Below are 18930 nucleotides of genomic sequence, written 5' to 3' on the forward strand. Positions count from 1 at the left end.
TTTCAGCTATTATTTTTTTAACCGTATAAAATATGTTTTCATACAAATCTCAGGTTTTATTTTACCCAGACTTTAAGGTAAAGCCTCCTCCCACCATCAAATGGTTCCCCCTCTACTTTAGAGGAGCCTGATTGGATTGAGCCTTACTGTGAGGTTAAGTGTCAGCACCTGGTTCCTCCTGGTCAGCAGCTGTTCCCAATCACCAATCAATTAGCAGCTTCTCAGGATCCTTTTTAAGGAGCGCTCAGATGCCTCAGAAGCATAGCAGTGAATCTAGTGTCTGAGTCAACATGGCTGGTCTTTGTGGAGTGTCTGTCAGGTAAGTCATCAACTAGGTTTCCTCTTTGATTGTCTCATGTCAGTTGGCTGAACTGAACACTGATTGTGTCTGCAGGGTCTCATGGATTTCTTGCCTGTTGATCAGCAGTATAACTTGTCTCCCTGCACTAAAAGGTAATGTTAGCAATCCAAAGAATACTTCCATCAAGTTTACCAGATGGCTGATTTTTAAACTGAAAAATTCCATGTCACCAGGCTATGGCTCCAACAATCCTGGTTCTGCAGCCAGTGGCTTCAGGGGCTGGCCGTCAACTTCTGGTTCCACTTACTCCAATGATGGAGGCTTCTCTGGACCCCAGGCTTCAGGTTCCTCTAGCAGTGGGTATGGGTCCAACGCTGGCTACGACAACAGTGGCTATAGTAACGTGGGCTACGGCTCAGTAGGCGCTGGATATGCTGGCGCTGGATATGCTGGCGCTGGATACGATGGTGGATACGCTGCGTCTTATGCTGAAGGTGATGTGGATCAAAGCTCTGAGGCAGTCCTCAGTGACATGTCAGACCTGGAGCCAGTCTACTCGTTCAGATCCCGCTCAGGCTACCAACTAGGAAGAGCCTCCTTTTCCCAAACCCGCTACATTCCTGGAGAGGGCCCGTTGCCCCCCATCCAACTTGTCCAGCGCATCTATCAGCAGCCTGCCCAGGCTCCAGCCAAAGGTCCATCCAAAGGAAAATACTGAGCTTCTTGAAGGTAATGGCAATTCTACACTCTACTTGATTCTTTTTGTGTTGGGCCACTTTTAATCTTTGCTGCTTTGTTCTTTTTCAGATCCCAGTCTTTAAATGTGGCCTGATGATTCTTAAGAAAATAAACTTGTTTTGATCAAAATTTTAATGTGTCATTTTTCCATATTAAGGTTGCTTCTGCTGCCTCTGTGGTTCTTTTGGTAGTTTTGGTCTGCTGTAATGTTCAATACCTTTTTAGCTTGAATGGGAACATTTAAAAAAAAAAAAATCAGGATCCATAATATGTGCATACAATCTTTGGTCTTATTAGCCTTCATACTGACAGGCCTGTGTAACAAGTGAATCAAGCCTTTAGGGCAGCAATTAACTGGTGGGCTGCTTCAGCCTCGCCTGCGGAATAATTTCAGGAACTCCAGCATTTCATGATCTGCAGGAACCAGAACGCACCATGTAAAATTGACCTGACTGGGGTCATTACTTAAGATGATGAGCTCAATGTCCAGATATACCTGCAATTTGACATCTCTACCAGCTAGCCAGTCAACTCTCTGCTGAAGGTAGCTCAGTCAGCTGCTGTCCACTGAGCTCTTGCAGACAGCTGCTGAGTGAAGATCAGACACACTGGAAGCCTTCATTGGCATAAGTTATATTCTAGTTAAATGTATCAATGGGGATTGCACATTAAAATATGTGCACATCTCAATCTCTAAATATTTCCTAAATATTAAATGGGAATAGTTAAATGCCAAGATTTTTTGCAAATGAACTACTCTACAAACCTACTGTTTGATTCTGGTGGGCCTGATTAATTAAGTGAGCAGGAGAGGAATACATTCTGGCATATTGACAAGGTTTAAATGTTAAACATCACAACTACCTCCTTGGCAGAAGTTGGATCATTGTCTTTAGTATTTTATAATTCTGGATTTACCTTGTTAAGAGTCTATTGAAACGGATATAGGCAATCTTGTAAAAGTGAAAATGTACACTAAGCATAAGTGCATTATATTTTCTTTGAAAGTTCAGCCCCCACAATGTTTGGTTAGAAAAACTCTGGCCCTTGGACAAATAGATACTCCTGTTTCAGGGTCAACTTCCTTATCCATCAGCTCTGCATGAACACTTTGTACCTCGGGTGTTTGCAAGTTGTAACTGGCTGTTGGCTGACAAGGGCCTGAGGGTGAAGCCCTCTCTAGAGCGCAAATAATGTTTTTGTAGGCTAACATGGAAGTTAGCATCTTCATGGGGTCTATTGAGATTCGCCTACGATTGATTTTTGCATTGGATTTTTGATAAGTGCAGAAAATAAGCTCTGTGGAACACTTCTGATGCTTGTGTTTTTTCAGGTGAATCATAAATGAACACCAGTTTTAAGATGTTTGAAGCGCTAATCCAGCTGACAAAAGTAGCAACATGTTATCGTAAACTACACCGCGGTCACATGACTTCTGCATCACTACTGTTATGTTTCAGACAGGCTCCGACAAGCTAGCAAATCCATATTTTATTTTAACATTTACAATCTACAAGAGTTAGCAGGAGAACTGAAAACATGACTAGAGGTTGTAGGGCGGACTAATGACAGGGTTCCCGTCCATTTCCCGTACGATGATTAATATCCCCAACAACCACTGTAGTCTCATTTAGCCACTGCCTTTTTAAGGACAGGTAAAAAGTCCAAACTTCCCAGGTGGGGGTATTTACCAAGGTTATTAACGAAAACTAATTAAATAACTAAACTAGAATTGAAAAAACATTTTTGTACAAAATATAAATACAAAATGAACTAAAACTAACTCAAATTATAGTGAAAATGTCCTTCGTGTTCGTCTTTGTCAACTTTTTTCATACGTAAACCTTTTTGGTTGATATGAAATCTATTGGTTTGGGAACTATCTGGTTTTATGACTTAAACTTATTGAGGCTGAGATGGATCAGACAAAGGAAATAAAGGGAACATTTATTGTAACTTTTTTTAATCTCGCACCCAACAAATACCCCATTATAAAAAACCTAACAAAACTAATAAAAACTAAACTAAAACTAGGCATTTTCCAAAAAATAAAAAGTAATTAAAACTAGCAAACTCACTCTAAAAACTAATTAAAACTAACTGAATTTGAAAATAAAAAATCACAACGAAATTAAAACAAACTAATGAAAAATCCAAAACTATTATAACCTTGATATTTACTAACGTATTTTATGTTGTACAACAAAACGTGAACATCTCTTCAGCTTGTTTTAACCACCGACCTTATTTCAGGTTTCTAACCAAAAACCCATTCAAAGTCCTCATTGAGTTTGAAAGGCTAGACCCTAGGACACTATGATGCTAATTTACTTCCATATTGAAGGATACATTCCTGTTGTGCTCTATAAAAGACATTCCCTTAGGAACTGCATTTAGACAAATTGCGTCCAATAGCAAATACGTTTAAATTGCTTAAATTGCCACCTGGTGTACACCACACCAGGCGGCAACCACCGTGTCTGTCATCAGGAGAGAAGCAGAACAATGCGTATCCACGGCAACGTGTCAATAAAGTCATATATAACGTTATATGGATATAAAAAAGGACGTTTAGAGGTTTGGTCTCATAACTTTGACCCTTTCACTGTATTTTCACTTAATGACAGTTTATTTGAACGTTTTGTTCAGTAAAAATGTCTTGTTCAGCGTTTGGTTGGACTAACAGACACTCCAAGGAGTCGCTGCTCAGTTTTCTGAGGTCAGTAACGTACATTTTGTTTGTTTTTTTTGCTAGCTAAAACTAACATCCAGTTAATGCTAACATGAATTAGCAGCAGCTTCTCTCAGTCAGGTTGAGGTGTAGAGAGGCTGTAGTCAGTGATCAGATCCCTCTCCTCCTCCACAGTCCAGATGTGGTCTGCTCCGCGTATCGGAAACAAGATGGCGACACAAGATGGCGACGAGTGTAACGGGCCACAAACCAATGGGTGACGTCACGGTGACTACGTCCATTATTTATATACAGTCTATGGTACACTGGGAAGGCACCTTAAGAAAACCATGGAATGAGAATATTTTACATGGCCATAGGGGTGAATGGTCATAAAATAATATGTGATTTTTTTTTACATTGCACACACACACACACACACATTGGTGAAGAACTGCAGTAAAGGCAGCTCATGTTGGGGACAGTAAAAAACTTTAGTATCAAGCCATGAAAAAAGTATTTAAAAAAGAGTTAGATAATCAATTTCCAGCTCAAAAATGTTTGGAACATTCCACAGGTAAACAAGTTGATTCCTAACATATATGAATGGGTATAAAAGATGAATCCTTGAAAGGCTCAGATGTTCACTAGCAAGGATGAAGCGAGCTTTACAACTTTGTGAAAAAATTGCATTGGCAAATAATTCAACAGTTTAACAGAACAACGTTTCTCAACAGACAACTGTAGGAATGTATGGCTTTCACCCTCTACAACCCATAACATCATTAAAAGATTCAGAGAATCAGAGAAATCTTGAATGCATGTAAGGGTCAAGGCAGAAAACCAACAATGGATGCCCATGACCTTTGACCCCTCAGGTAGCACTACATTAAAAACTGACATGACTGTGTAAAGGGCATTGCTAGATGGGTTCAGGAACATTTTCTTTAAAAAAGGTATGGATGCCCCCAGCCCGAAGCCACAACTACCCGTCAATGTAAACAGCTTAAACTAAAATTTCATATTGCCAAGTGTGATTAACCTAAATGTTATATTGTATTTAGGATCAAATATATTGTTTTCTTGTCGAGAAAACAGTGTGTCTTCTCGACAAGAAATAAACACATACATACAGATAAATGTGTTCATTTGATTGTAAAGTGTTGACGCTTAACCCTTTGATGCACAACATGGGTCTAAAGCAGTGTTTCCAACCATCTTTTGTGCCACGGCACATATTTTACATTAGAAAAATCACACGGCATACAACCAAACACAAATGTCAAAAAGACAGTAAAAAACACCCTAAATATGTTTAGAACTACATGTGTCAGGCAGACCTGAAGTCAACAAGTTAGAGGTTTTCATCATTCAGTATTGCAGGTTTTCCTCAAGTAACTTGTTTTTTGATCATCATACATCCTATTTTTTTGTTTTCATTTCTTACTTTTTGAATAAAACCCCCCTTTTTTTATCACTACGCTTCTAATGCACAAGGTCATTTTTGACCCATGTTGTGCATTAGAAGGTGTTTATATGGTGTCACCAATTTACCAATCACCAATTTAAAACCTGACAAAGATGACACAAATATTAATTATCCTATTTTGTTAAATTGGTGTTTTTCCAATGGTAATTATTATTTGGTGGCTCTAATAAGCCTCAAATGTTAAAATATGTGATTTTCCAATGTAATCTGGTGGTTCTAACAACTCTTTTAAAGTTAAACCTTAAAAATAAGACAAACATAGTTACACATATACTCAAATCGTTAATTCAGCATATCACTTTTTGTATCACTACGCTTCTAATGCACAAGGTCATTTTTGACCCATGTGTGTAAGCTTGATATTATAATACAAAAACTATTTTTCGTCAAAAGCATGAAAGGAAAAAGGGATATAATGATCTGTTGTAATAAAAAAAAGAGATATTCAACACAGCAGCATTAAATAACATGGGAAAAGAATGCGGGTCATTTTTTACCCATGTTGTGCATTAGAAGGTGTTTATATGTTGTGCATCAAAGGGTTAAATATGTTTTAGTTGTTTATCTTTACTTTCCTTGTACATTGCAATTTCTTTTATTACTTAATATGCCACTGTGAACCTTTGCACATCCCCTAGAGCAGTAGTTCTCAACCTTTTTGAGTCATGACCCCCAATTTAATATGCATGTTGTCCGCGACCCCCGCTCACTGAACACAATCTCACACGCACAGTTGAGATCACCCAAAAAAGAAACAAAATGACAGAAAAAAGGTAACAAAATGACCAAAAAAGACACAAATTGACCACAAAATGATCAAAAAAGACACAAAATGACCAAAAAAGACACAAAATGACCAGAAAAGACACAAAAAGACCAAAAAGACACAAAATTACCAAAAAAAAACACACAAAATGACCCAAAAAAGAAACAAAATTTCAAAAAAGACACAAAATGACTAAAAAAAAAAGACAGAGGTGAGCTGTAAGGTTGAGTGTCAGCACCTGGTTCCTCCTGGCCAGCAGCTGTTCCCAATCACCAATCAATTAGCAGCTTCACAGGATCCTTTTTAAGGAGCGCTCAGATGCCTCAGAAGCATAGCAGTGAATCTAGTGTCTGAGTCAACATGGCTGGTCTTTGTGGAGTGTCTGTCAGGTAAGTCATCAACTAGGTTTCCTCTTTGATTGTCTCATGTCAGTTGGCTGAACTGAACACTGATTGTGTCTGCAGGGTCTCATGGATTTCTTGCCTGTTGATCAGCAGTATAACTTGTCTCCCTGCACTAAAAGGTAATGTTGGCAGTCCAAAGAATACTTCAAGTTTATCAGATGGCTGATTTTTAAACTGAAACAAATTCCATGTCACCAGGCTATGGCTCCAACAATCCTGGTTCTGCAGCCAGTGGCTTCAGGGGCTGGCCCTCAACTTCTGGTTCCACTTACTCCAATGATGGAGGCTTCTCTGGTCCCCAGGCTTCAGGTTCCTCTAGCAGTGGGTATGGGTCCAACGTTGGCTACGACAACAGTGGCTATAGTAACGTGGGCTACGGCTCAGTAGGCGCTGGATATGCTGGTGCTGGATATGCCGGTGCTGGATATGATGGTGGATACGTTGCGTCTTATGCTGAAGGTGATGTGGATCAAAGCTCTGAGGCAGTCCTCAGTGACATGTCAGACCTGGAGCCAGTCTACTCGTTCAGATCCCGCTCAGGCTACCAGCTAGGAAGAGCCTCCGTCTCCCAAACCCGCTACATTCCTGGAGAGGGCCCGTTGCCCCCCATCCAACTTGTCCAGCGCATCTATCAGCAGCCTGCCCAGGCTCCAGCCAAAGGTCCATCCAAAGGAAAATACTGAGCTTCTTGAAGGTAATGGCAATTCTACACAAGATATTCTTTTTGTGTTGGGCCACTTTTGATCTTTGCTGCTTTGTTCTTTTTCAGATCCCAGTCTTTAAATGTGGCCTGATGATTCTTAAGAAAATAAACTTATTTTGATCAAATTTTAATGTGTCATTTTTCCATATTTAAGGTTGATTCTGCTGCTACTGTGGTTCTTTTGGTAGTTTTGGTCTGCTGTAATGTACAATACCTTTTTAGCTTGAATGGGAACATTTAAAAAAAAAAAAAAAAATCAGGATCCATAATATGTGCATACAATCTTTGGCCTTATTCCCCTTCATACTGACAGGCCTGTGTAACAAGTGAATCAAGCCTTTAGGGCAGCAATTAACTGGTGGGCTGCTTCAGCCTGGCCCCCAGAAATATTTCAGGAACTCCAGCCTTTCATGATATTCTGCAGGAACCAGAACGCACCATGTAAAATCGACCTGACTGGGGTCATTACTTAAGATGAGCTCTATGTCCAGATATACCTGCAATTTGACATCTCTACCAGCTCAACTCTCTGCTGAAGGTAGCTCAGCTGCTGTCCACTGAGCTCTTGCAGACAGCTGCTGAGTGAAGATCAGACACACCGGAAGCCTTCATTGGCATAAGTTATATTCTAGTTAAATGTATCAATGGGGATTGCACATCTCAATCTCTAAATATTTCCTAAATATTAAACGGAATAGTTAAATGCCAAGATTTTTGCAAATAAACTACTCTACAAATCTACTGTTCGATTCTGGTCGGCCTGATTAATTAAGTGAGCAGGAGAGGAATACATTCTGGCATATTGACAAGGTTTAAATGTTAAACATCACAACTACCTCCTTGGCAGAAGTTGGATCATTGTCTTTAGTATTTTATAATTCTGGATTTACCTTGTTAAGAGTCTATTGAAACGGATATAGGCAATCTTGTAAAAGTGAAAATGTACACTAAGCATAAGTGCATTATATTTTCTTTGAAAGTTCAGCCCCCACAATGTTTGGTTAGAAAAACTCTGGCCCTTGGACAAATGGATACTCCTGTTTCAGGGTCAACTTCCTTATCCATCAGCTCTGCATGAATACTTTGTAGCCTGGGTGTTTGCAAGTTGTAACTGGCTGTTGGCTGACAAGGGCCTGAGGGTGAATAAAGTGTTTCTGTAGGCTAACATGGAAATTGGCATCTTCATGGGGTCTATTGAGATTCGCCTATGATCGATTTTTTTGCATTGGATTTTTGATAAGTGCAGAAAATAAGCTCTGTGGCAAACACTTCTGATTATGCGTTTTGTTCAGGATAATAAATGAACACCAGTTTTAAGATGTTTGAAGCGCTAATCCAGTTGACAAAAGTAGCAAACATGGTGTACACACCAGGTGGCAATCTCCGGGTCCGAGCATGGAGGCAAACCGGGAAGTGCCTTAAGCTGCATTCTATCAAAAAATCCAGCAGGGGGCGCCAAGTTTGGCTGCAAAAATAGTCTGTCCATTAATTTCAGTGCAAAATGAGAGAACTTCTCACTTGATTTATTACCTCAGAATTTTTTTACGACACTATGGTCTCAATCACTAGTAAAAAATCTTCAAGACAATTTGATGTCAATAGTTCAAATAATGGCCCCATTTAGAAGAAAATTGAAGATAAAGAATCGTATGATTTGGGGCGGGGCTACCTTTGATTGACAGGTCACTAACAAGGCGAGCCGTCATCAGGAGAGAAGCAGAACAATGCGTATCCACGGCAACGTGTCAATAAAGTCATATATAACGTTATATGGATATAAAAAAGGACATTTAGCGGTTTGGTCTCACAACTTTGACCCTTTCACTGTATTTTCACTTAATGACAGTTTATTTGAACGTTTTGTTTTGTTCAGTAAAAATGTCTTGTTCAGTGTTTGGTTGGACTAACAGACGCTCCAAGGAGTCGCTGCTCAGTTGTCTGAGGTTAATAACGTACATTTTGTTTTTGTTTTTTGCTAGCCAAAACTAACATACAGTTAATGCTCCAGCTAATGCTAACATGAATTAGCAGCAGCTTCTCTCAGTCAGGTTGAGGTGTAGAGAGGCTGTAGTCAGTGATCAGATCCCTCTCCTCCTCCACAGTCCAGATATGGGCTGCATCCCATTACCACTATTTCGCATCCATGCGTCCCTCACTTGCGCCTTTCACTTGCGTCTTAGTCCCGCCCACCGGGGATGCATGGAGAGATGCAAGTGAGGGAAGCGAGGAGAGGGGAAACGATTTAAGAGACATGAGACGTCCTTCCCTCCGGAGCGTCACGTGAAGCGACGTCCGTTTCTAATGACGGCTGCAGCGGATCACAGCTGGATCAGCTGTCAGTCGCTTTAACAGCTGGAGACATGCACTAATAATAATAATAATAATAAGTGTTTTCTCTGTTTAACAAACACCTGCACATGAATAACAACCTCCATTGTGTATTTATACTGTGAACTGTGTCCAGCTCAGGGGCACGGGAATGCCTTTATATCATTTATTTATTATTATTAGCTTCTGCATTAGGACGACTATTAGGGCCAAGTATGAAAAAAAAAAATACGGACCCGGGGGAGGGGGGTAATACTGGTCCATGCCTCACTGGGTCCGTCCGGTGCCACAAATGCAAGCACACACACACACACACACACACACACACACTTCAAAGAGGAATAAAGATTCCGTAAACCCGGCTCCATGGCACACGTAAAGACGCATCACATGAGGATGACCGTGAGGAATGAAGGCTGGGAACAATAAACCTGCTGCTGTGAAAAAAAGTTTAGACGAACGTTACACACTGTAACTGTCAACAAGGAGCAGAGGAGGTCTGAAAGAGAGCGCTCCGTGTGAACGCGAGGAGGAGGGGAGCGTCAGTTGGATCATTCTGATAAAACACCAAAACAGAGTGAGTGATGTAGAAGAAGAGACATCCTGCGGGTAGAAAGGAATGAAATGTGGTGATGTAGTAGCATCACCTCATGTTATGTGTTTGTAATCATACCATGGTGGCTGGGTCCCTCTCCCCTGGGTTCCTATTTATTTATTTATTTATTTATTTATTTCGTATATTGCCCTAATACGCCGTCGTAGTAGACGATCCTGGTGATAAATTAATTATTTAATATCCCAGAACATGGTTGTGTCCGCTGAACACCGGCCAATATTTAATTAGGTTATATGATTAAGGTAAAATGTAAATTATGTCACTCAGTAATGATCAGCCTCGCGTGGGACTAATGAAAATGACAAACAATGTAAAAGTGTTTCTTGCTGACGGACAGACTCTCATACTCTTTTTGTTAGACTGTTTGTAACGTTTTTTTGTTGTTGTTGTTGTTTTAACTTTAATTATATCCATAATAAATCTGCATGGTGGAAAAAAACAGATCACCAAAAGGAAAAAAAAACTTCTAGAGCGATCTTTCTCTTAATTTATTATAAATGTAGACATATGTTTGTGGTGTTTTTGTTGTTCAGAGTCACAATAAAACAGATTTTAACTACATGGTGAATCATATAAATAAAATATAAAACTTGTGGTGACACACTTTAGTTTAATCTGTGATCTGTCTTCACTCCGGTATGAAACTACAGCGATGTTGCGATGTATAACATTAGTCCGATCAGCTGCTACGTCTATTCAATAAGTCAGGGGGCGGGGCCACCGCTAAAATACTTCCGCATAGGATTCTCTCGTGTATCCTCGCTTGTGCCTCCTCTGATATGCCTCCTCTATCCTCTATCGTTTTCCCTTTGTGTAAACGAGGCCTGACTGACCTTCATGAGTGGGAGTGGGAGGGTTTGGGGTTTGAGACAGCCCCACTGTCATAGAGTGGGAGGGTGTAGGAGCCTGATTGGATTGAGCCTTACTGTGAGGTTAAGTGTCAGCACCTGGTTCCTCCTGGCCAGCAGCTGTTCCCAATCACCAATCAATTAGCAGCTTCACAGGATCCTTTTTAAGGAGCGCTCAGATGCCACAGAAGCATAGCAGTGAATCTAGTGTCTGAGTCAACATGGCTGGTCTTTGTGGAGTGTCTGTCAGGTAAGTCATCAACTAGGTTTCCTCTTTGATTGTCTCATGTCAGTTGGCTGAACTGAACACTGATTGTGTCTGCAGGGTCTCATGGATTTCTTGCCTGTTGATCAGCAGTATAACTTGTCTCCCTGCACTAAAAGGTAATGTTAGCAGTCCAAAGAATACTTCCATCAAGTTTATCAGATGGCTGATTTTTAAACTGAAACAAATTCCATGTCACCAGGCTATGGCTCCAACAATCCTGGTTCTGCAGCCAGTGGCTTCAGGGGCTGGCCCTCAACTTCTGGTTCCACTTACTCCAATGATGGTGGCTTCTCTGTTCCCCAGGCTTCAGGTTCCTCTAGCAGTGGGTATGGGTCCAACGTTGGCTACGACAACAGTGGCTATAGTAACGTGGGCTACGGCTCAGTAGGCGCTGGATATGCTGGTGCTGGATATGCCGGTGCTGGATATGATGGTGGATACGTTGCGTCTTATGCTGAAGGTGATGTGGATCAAAGCTCTGAGGCAGTCCTCAGTGACATGTCAGACCTGGAGCCAGTCTACTCGTTCAGATCCCGCTCAGGCTACCAGCTAGGAAGAGCCTCCGTCTCCCAAACCCGCTACATTCCTGGAGAGGGCCCGTTGCCCCCCATCCAACTTGTCCAGCGCATCTATCAGCAGCCTGCCCAGGCTCCAGCCAAAGGTCCATCCAAAGGAAAATACTGAGCTTCTTGAAGGTAATAGCAATTCTACACAAGATATTCTTTTTGTGTTGGGCCACTTTTGATCTTTGCTGCTTCATTATTTTTCAGATTCCATCCCTCTTCAAATGTGGCCTGTTGAGATTTGAGAAATAAAGTTTTTTTGCTGAAATTCAACTTTGTCGTCTTTGTTTAAGGTTGTTACTACTGTGGTTCTTTTGGTAGTTATGGTCTGCTGCTAAAGGAAGCTTTTGATCTGAAATGTTTCAGGAACCCATATGTGCATAGTTTCTGCATGGCATAGAACAACTAATATATCTTAATTGTAAGCTGTAGACCATGAGTTGGGTGACGTGGCTATAAAATCAGCGTGGATGGACCCATGTGTGATGCCAAACACATATCTTTAAATCAGAACAAAGTCTTTTGACAAACCTCAGCTTGACTAATGTCAAAGACCTTGGACACTAAATGATTAGAGGTATCAAAATGCTAAAGAACACTATTTCACTCTTTAGCTCTTCTGTCAATGCATTAATGGGGGGGGCAAAAATCAGTGCAAAATCCTTGTGTAGTGCCCTCTTTTGCAGTGTTATCCTGTGCAGTCTTGAGTGGCTGACTGCACTCAATATTGAAAGTCATATTGACCTTCATTTTACATTTAAGTCACATACACCTCAGCCACAACAGCTTGGCACCTCATGCTCATCACCTGGCAACTTGAATCTAAAGAGAATATTGCAGGGAATTTGGGCACTACCCACATGTTCACCTGTGTTGCTCATTCCATGAATGCACAATCCTTACAAGTTGAACCTTGTAAATGTGACTAGGTCAGGTTTTCCAATGATGTAAGCAATTACAATTGGTATTAAAGAAGATTCCAAACTTTAATATCAAATGTGGAAGCTGATCACTTTTCTTAACTTGTTACTAAAGGAAAATTGCGACACGTCTATCCAATTTTGGTTCTTTTTCAAAATTAAAATCTGTTTGCAGTCACGTACACAAACCCCTCAACCTCCATTAGACACATTTGTGTCTGTAAAGTTATGTTTGACTGAGGGCTGCACCAAAACAGCCAAATTAAATTGGTAGCAAATTGTAGTGGGGGATGTAATCCAAGCCAACCACCTGCTCTAGTTTGAAAATGCTCCTGAAGCCAGTTGTGCCTGGCATTCTGGGAGTGCATTTCTGTATTTTCAGAGGACAAAGTAACAGCAATTCTCCAATTTCATTTAGCAGACGCTTTTATCCAAAGCGACGTACAAATGAGTTAACCCTCTGGAGTCCATGAAAGCACCGGCACATTACTATTTGAAGCAACGTCGAGTCTTGCCATCCTTTTGTTTTTGGGTTTAACATTTTTATCAAGTTAATTATCAGGACATAGGTGAGGTAACGCTGGAAAAAACTGATACCAACATGGCATGTTGAAGATTTTTTAACAATTTTTTATAGGACATAATGGCCGAAGATTTCAGAGGGTTAATAGCACTAGCACTGGTCCTTGAGGCACCCCAGTGGAAACGTTTTGTAGTTTGGACACTTCTCCCTTCCAAGATACTTTAACCCTTTATCAGGCAAAGAACTATATTTGGTAACTTCAGGTAATATTTGAGAAAAAAGTTGCAAATTTACTAGATTAAAGTGGCAAATCTAGAAGAAAAAGTCGCAGATTTAAAGTGGCAAAATTATGTGAAAAAAGTCGCAGATTTATGAGAAAAAAGTGGGAAAACAACTTTTTTCTCCCAGATTCACCAAATTTCAACCCTAGAGAATATTGGAGGATATTACATACTGCCAGAATGTGTAAAAAAAAACAAACATACGAAATATTTTTTGAGAAAAGTTTACAAGATTAAAGTGGCAAATCTACGAGAAAAAAATACATAGATTTATGAGATTTAAAGTGGTGAATCTGGGAGAAAAAAAGTTGCTTTTCTGTCACTTTTTTCTCGTAAATCTGCAACTTTTTTCGCGCAGATATACCACTTTAAATCTCTTAAATCTGCGACTTTTTTCCTCATAGATTTGCCACTTTAATCTAGTAAATTTGCAACTTTTTTCTCGAAATATTACCTGAAGTTACCAAACATAGTTCTTTGCCTGATAAAGGGTTAAAAGATCTCCCTGATGGGTAGGACTGGAACCATCGGAGGGCAGAACCTGAGATACCAAGTTCTGCGAGTCAAGAGAGGATCTGGCGGTTAACAGTGTCAAAAGCTGCAGAGAGGTCTGGCAACAAGAGCCTGTTTTTGGGGGATGCTGTTTCTTAGTAAAGAGAAACAGTAAGGAGACCCAGTTAAAATGCATAAATAAATATATAGCATACATAAGTAATAATGGATGATTATTGTATGATTAATTGAAAGTTGATAGAGCTGATAAATATAACTATTCAATTAAACACATAATTAAATAGGGCATAAATGTATATTATGAATTCCTTTCTAAATGTTCCTTTCCTTTATCCTTATATCTATTTTTACTGTAAAATAGTCTTAATTTTCATGTCAGAAAAACAGAAACCCTTTTTCAGCTTTGTGAGGGGCATTTTGTGGCGTCTTCTCTTCTTTTTCTTTTTTTTTTTTGTTTTCAACACAAACCACTGCACACACTAGAGCAGCTGGGGCCAAAAGCTGCTTCTCAATTTTGTACTAAGAGCATGGTAGGAAAAAACTGCTAAAAGAATCTAGTTGTAGTCTTGCAGCTGTTACACTGTAAACTGATGCAGCAGATTTTAACATACTCATGAACTGTATTTAGGTCTGACACTGTCCCATAATAAAGGCTGCATGAAAATCTGCTTTGTTTTTGGTATCTTTACAGTACCATTTGAGAATGCACTATTTAAATTAGTGAGTAGGGAATGGACTGTATGAATGCATTAATGAATGTAATACTTGTGAATTTAATAACTTATTTGAATCATTTCTGATGATTTTTAATGATGTCTACAATGTTTCATTGTTTTTACATTATCATTGTTCAGTGATTTTTTTTTGGACCGCAGGAAGACTAGCTCGTCCCATTTTGGTGACAGCTGATGGGGATCCTTTTAACAATAAACAATAAACAATGAACAGTAATGAGCATTTATTAGTATGATTTTGTCAGAATGCAGCCAGGACCAGTGGAAGTGGAAGACCAGGAAGTGCAAATGAGAAGCTGGACACCAAAAATATTTCAGGAGATTTGGAATTGAAGAAAAAACTCAAAACTAGGCTTGATGTTGGCAACATTCAGAGGTTAAGATGCCGAGCCGTAGACTTTATTACTCTATGGTCACATTTTAGTTGACTAATATGTAAAAATAACATCAAATGTATTGCCGTATATAAGCAACACATTTTTATAATTCAGGAATACAAATTGCTTTGGGCCTACACCAACATCAATGAAAAAAACAACAACAAAAAGAAGAGAAGATGCCATAAAATGCCCCTCACAAAGCTGAAAAAGGGTTTCTGTTTTTATCACATGAAAAGTTGACTATTTTACAGTAAAAATAGATATAAGGAAGAATAAAGGAAAGGAACATTTAGAAATGAATTCATTATATACATTAATGACTTATTTAATTATAATTTGTTTAATTGAATAATTATATTTATCAGCTCCATCAACCTTCATTTAGTTAATCATACATTATTTATTACTTATTTATGTATACATTTATTGACACATTTTAACTGGGTCTCCTTACTGTTCTCTTTACTAAGAAACATCTAAATATATGACATCACTATATTTTTATTGAGGCATTATTGTGATGTTCCTTTTTCCTGTGGAAGTGGTTTTACTGGTTTTACTGGCCGGTCTGAACCGGGAACCTTTCCCCCGCTCATCTATTGGTTGGTGATTGTGTTACGTCACTGAGACTTGAGATAATATCAAACACGTTTGATATGATCCAAACCAAGACTAGGAAAAGACTGATATGAAACAGAGCAGGTTACTACCTTAAACTTAACCATGGAGATGACGGGAGCGCCGTGACTCCAGTAAAACTCCTAGATTTACTAAAGACTTTCAGCTTTTAGTCTGGGACTGGGGACATCTTTTGGTGTAAGCCCAGCATAAAACAGTTAAACTCCATCATAGAGTGGGAGGGTGTAGGAGCCTGATTGGATTGAGCCTTACTGTGAGGTTGAGTGTCAGCACCTGGTTCCTCCTGGCCAGCAGCTGTTCCCAATCACCAATCAATTAGCAGCTTCACAGGATCCTTTTTAAGGAGCGCTCAGATGCCTCAGAAGCATAGCAGTGAATCTAGTGTCTGAGTCAACATGGCTGGTCTTTGTGGAGTGTCTGTCAGGTAAGTCATCAACTAGGTTTCCTCTTTGATTGTCTCATGTCAGTTGGCTGAACTGAACACTGATTGTGTCTGCAGGGTCTCATGGATTTCTTGCCTGTTGATCAGCAGTATAACTTGTCTCCCTGCACTAAAAGGTAATGTTAGCAGTCCAAAGAATACTTCCATCAAGTTTATCAGATGGCTGATTTTTAAACTGAAACAAATTCCATGTCACCAGGCTATGGCTCCAACAATCCTGGTTCTGCAGCCAGTGGCTTCAGGGGCTGGCCGTCAACTTCTGGTTCCACTTACTCCAATGATGGAGGCTTCTCTGTTCCCCAGGCTTCAGGTTCCTCTAGCAGTGGGTATGGGTCCAACGTTGGCTACGACAACAGTGGCTATAGTAACGTGGGCTACGGCTCAGCAGGTGCTGGATATGCTGGTGCTGGATATGATGGTGGATACGCTGCGTCTTATGGTGATGTGGATCAAAGCTCTGAGGCAGTCCTCAGTGACATGTCAGACCTGGAGCCAGTCTACTCGTTCAGATCCCGCTCAGGCTACCAGCTAGGAAGAGCCTCCGTCTCCCAAACCCGCTACATTCCTGGAGAGGGCCCGTTGCCCTCCATCCAACTTGTCCAGCGCATCTATCAGCAGCCTGCCCAGGCTCCAGCCAAAGGTCCATCCAAAGGAAAATACTGAGCTTCTTGAAGGTAATAGCAATTCTACACTCTACTTGAGATTATGTTTCTGTTGGGTCACTTTTAATCTTTGCTGTTTCGTTCTTTTTCAGATTCCAGCCCTCTTTAAATGTGACCTGATTTTGTTTAGGGAAATAAAAAATAAAGTTTTACTTTGCTCTATTCAGCTTGGTCTTTCTCATATCTTTAAGGTCTATGTTGCCACTGTGGGATTTTAATTGGATCTGGTAAAATGACCCAGATTCACTTTAACGCTAAATTTTGAACAAGCTTATACTGACAGCCAAAGTCACGAATCTCTGCCAATTATCACAATGTTTGCCCTCTTTCAACTGAGTCTAAATTTCCATCTGATTTTCTAATTTAACAGGAATCTGAAACTATCATCTCATTCCTGTGCCTTCTAATTTTTACAGCTAGTTTTCTAAAACTGCTTAACCAGTGGGAAGCAAGTGTTTGTCATACAGCAGTTGCATTGTCTTTGCATTAGTAGAACCAATGCATCCCTTACCTTCCCACCTCTAAAGCCATGAATGACTTGAAAGGCCATATGTATGGTTTTTAAAACAATTTGTACTTTTATACTTGTCTTTGCTTTAGTTCAGAATTGTATCTTTTCCATCCCATTTCCTGTCCAGTGAAAACTTGCATCTCCATGTGTTAAATTTGAACTGTTTAAATTCTACATGTTAATTGGTAAATGCATTGTCAAGGCAGTTTTTCCTGACATCTTGTAGAATATGATGCACTGCTATATACACAAGAATTAAAAGGAGCTCAACATCTACAAAAGTAAGCTGCAGTTATAAAAACACTTCATACTTTTTACTGAGAAATACCTGCATGCTTTGAAGAGCTTTAACTTATGCTAAGTGCCTTTATTTAAGGATCTTAATACTTCAACCATCGTTCAAGTGTTTGAAAAGGGCAACATATGGCGGTATATTTTTGTAGTGATTACCTTTCCATATAGGCTGTTGTACAATTTTTCACTTACTCTACAATTCAATATCACTTGGTTTGTACATAAAACAAATTTGATCAGTTTAATATGTAGCAATATTTTGCTCAAGACTCCATTTTTTTTCTTTTACACTTACTGTCTTCTGCTGTACTCAAATCCTTATGGGTAATTCAAGCCATTTGTGTTGGACTGCTTTCTTAAATGAAACGCAGGCCCAAACAAAACACAGCTGTAGTTCCAGTGAATGAAGAGACCCCCAGAGTCTGGCACTTGGATGAGAAGGCAAATATCACTATCTCAAAGGTTGAACTCTAAATTCTCTACATTTCAGTGTTGGTATGTTTTAATATTGGTGTAAAAAGTCAATTTTCTTTCTGCCCACAATCAATAATGCCTCATAGGGCTTTTCAATCTGTACAGCATACGACCATCTGTAGTTGGACCCTTCAATCTGATTATGTAAAACTTTCCAGAAACAGAGGGTGGATCACTCCCCCTTCCTCTTCCAGGACACACACACATCCAAGAGATGCTGTGTGTGTACACAACAGACCAATGTAGTACAGTTGCTCTATAAAAAATCAATGTGCAATATGGATTCAGGTAATACAACTTTTCAAGGATCTGAGTATTCTGTTTTTAATTAAGCTTTTAACATTTTTGGGGGGATCTTGACTGCTGAGAAGAAAGCAGGCTGAATCATGAGCTCTGACAGTTTCTGGCCAGTAAACAGCTGACTCACCCACCACGGTTCCCCCACATCAGGATCACACACTTTTTCCACAGATGCTCTCCATCACTTATGTAAGGTTGTTTGAAAGTGAAGCTGGAAGCTTCACTGAGTTTCAGGTGGGGGAGGCATGGAGAGACTGTCAAGCTGTTCAGTTTCCTGAACATGTTTCAATATTTAACCCTCCGGAGTCCATGAAAGCACCGGAGCACGACTTCATGACGTCACGACGTCACGACGTAAAAAGGAAGCAGCTGGAGCCCTGCTGTCAGCTCAACTCTAAAGTTTTTCCAGACGTTTCCATGTCCAATTTGATGCATTAACCCTTTTTCAGCAAAAGTAAAAAATTAAAAAAAAAAAAACACCTCGACCAAGTGTAGTAACATGATTTTACTTTTTTTGCAGATATCTTTCAAATTTTGCTGTGTGCATTCAGCATTTTTTTGT

At 39.8% G+C, this 18930-nt stretch overlaps 4 protein-coding genes across 4 annotated transcripts; all 4 read left to right on the top strand.

Annotated features, from left to right (window-relative positions):
* The first annotated feature begins 233 nt into the window (after positions 1–233).
* On the top strand, positions 234–1168 carry LOC131975273 (keratin, type II cytoskeletal 1-like). Its single transcript, XM_059337897.1, has 4 exons — positions 234–319; positions 395–453; positions 535–1030; positions 1109–1168. Exons 1-3 carry the CDS (start codon positions 291–293, stop codon positions 1017–1019), a joined length of 573 nt encoding a protein of 190 aa, XP_059193880.1. The 5' UTR covers positions 234–290; the 3' UTR covers positions 1020–1030; positions 1109–1168.
* A 5100-nt stretch (positions 1169–6268) lies between these two features.
* LOC131975274 (uncharacterized) lies at positions 6269–7197 on the top strand. Its single transcript, XM_059337898.1, has 4 exons — positions 6269–6354; positions 6430–6488; positions 6568–7063; positions 7139–7197. Exons 1-3 carry the CDS (start codon positions 6326–6328, stop codon positions 7050–7052), a joined length of 573 nt encoding a protein of 190 aa, XP_059193881.1. The 5' UTR covers positions 6269–6325; the 3' UTR covers positions 7053–7063; positions 7139–7197.
* Positions 7198–11017: 3820 nt separating this feature from the next.
* Positions 11018–11963, top strand: LOC131975272 (uncharacterized). Its single transcript, XM_059337896.1, has 4 exons — positions 11018–11114; positions 11190–11248; positions 11332–11827; positions 11903–11963. The coding sequence occupies exons 1-3, from the start codon at positions 11086–11088 to the stop codon at positions 11814–11816; spliced, it is 573 nt and encodes a 190-aa protein (XP_059193879.1). The 5' UTR covers positions 11018–11085; the 3' UTR covers positions 11817–11827; positions 11903–11963.
* Positions 11964–16024: 4061 nt separating this feature from the next.
* On the top strand, positions 16025–16951 carry LOC131975277 (keratin, type I cytoskeletal 10-like). The gene is made up of 4 exons (XM_059337900.1): positions 16025–16109; positions 16185–16243; positions 16327–16801; positions 16882–16951. The coding sequence occupies exons 1-3, from the start codon at positions 16081–16083 to the stop codon at positions 16788–16790; spliced, it is 552 nt and encodes a 183-aa protein (XP_059193883.1). The 5' UTR covers positions 16025–16080; the 3' UTR covers positions 16791–16801; positions 16882–16951.
* The last annotated feature ends 1979 nt before the right edge of the window (positions 16952–18930 follow it).

This window comes from Centropristis striata, chromosome 7 (assembly GCF_030273125.1).
Source record: "Centropristis striata isolate RG_2023a ecotype Rhode Island chromosome 7, C.striata_1.0, whole genome shotgun sequence".
Classification (NCBI taxonomy): domain Eukaryota; kingdom Metazoa; phylum Chordata; class Actinopteri; order Perciformes; family Serranidae; genus Centropristis; species Centropristis striata.

Excerpts from the sequence above, each read along its gene's own strand:
- LOC131975274 (XM_059337898.1), top strand. The coding sequence starts at position 6,326 with ATGGCTGGTCTTTGTGGAGTGTCTGTCAG. Across the intron at positions 6,355-6,429 it reads CTTTGTGGAGTGTCTGTCAG|GGTCTCATGGATTTCTTGCC; the intron begins GTAAGTCATCAA and ends TTGTGTCTGCAG. Across the intron at positions 6,489-6,567 it reads TTGTCTCCCTGCACTAAAAG|GCTATGGCTCCAACAATCCT; the intron begins GTAATGTTGGCA and ends CCATGTCACCAG.
- LOC131975272 (XM_059337896.1), top strand. The coding sequence starts at position 11,086 with ATGGCTGGTCTTTGTGGAGTGTCTGTCAG. Across the intron at positions 11,115-11,189 it reads CTTTGTGGAGTGTCTGTCAG|GGTCTCATGGATTTCTTGCC; the intron begins GTAAGTCATCAA and ends TTGTGTCTGCAG. Across the intron at positions 11,249-11,331 it reads TTGTCTCCCTGCACTAAAAG|GCTATGGCTCCAACAATCCT; the intron begins GTAATGTTAGCA and ends CCATGTCACCAG.
- LOC131975277 (XM_059337900.1), top strand. The coding sequence starts at position 16,081 with ATGGCTGGTCTTTGTGGAGTGTCTGTCAG. Across the intron at positions 16,110-16,184 it reads CTTTGTGGAGTGTCTGTCAG|GGTCTCATGGATTTCTTGCC; the intron begins GTAAGTCATCAA and ends TTGTGTCTGCAG. Across the intron at positions 16,244-16,326 it reads TTGTCTCCCTGCACTAAAAG|GCTATGGCTCCAACAATCCT; the intron begins GTAATGTTAGCA and ends CCATGTCACCAG.
- LOC131975273 (XM_059337897.1), top strand. The coding sequence starts at position 291 with ATGGCTGGTCTTTGTGGAGTGTCTGTCAG. Across the intron at positions 320-394 it reads CTTTGTGGAGTGTCTGTCAG|GGTCTCATGGATTTCTTGCC; the intron begins GTAAGTCATCAA and ends TTGTGTCTGCAG. Across the intron at positions 454-534 it reads TTGTCTCCCTGCACTAAAAG|GCTATGGCTCCAACAATCCT; the intron begins GTAATGTTAGCA and ends CCATGTCACCAG.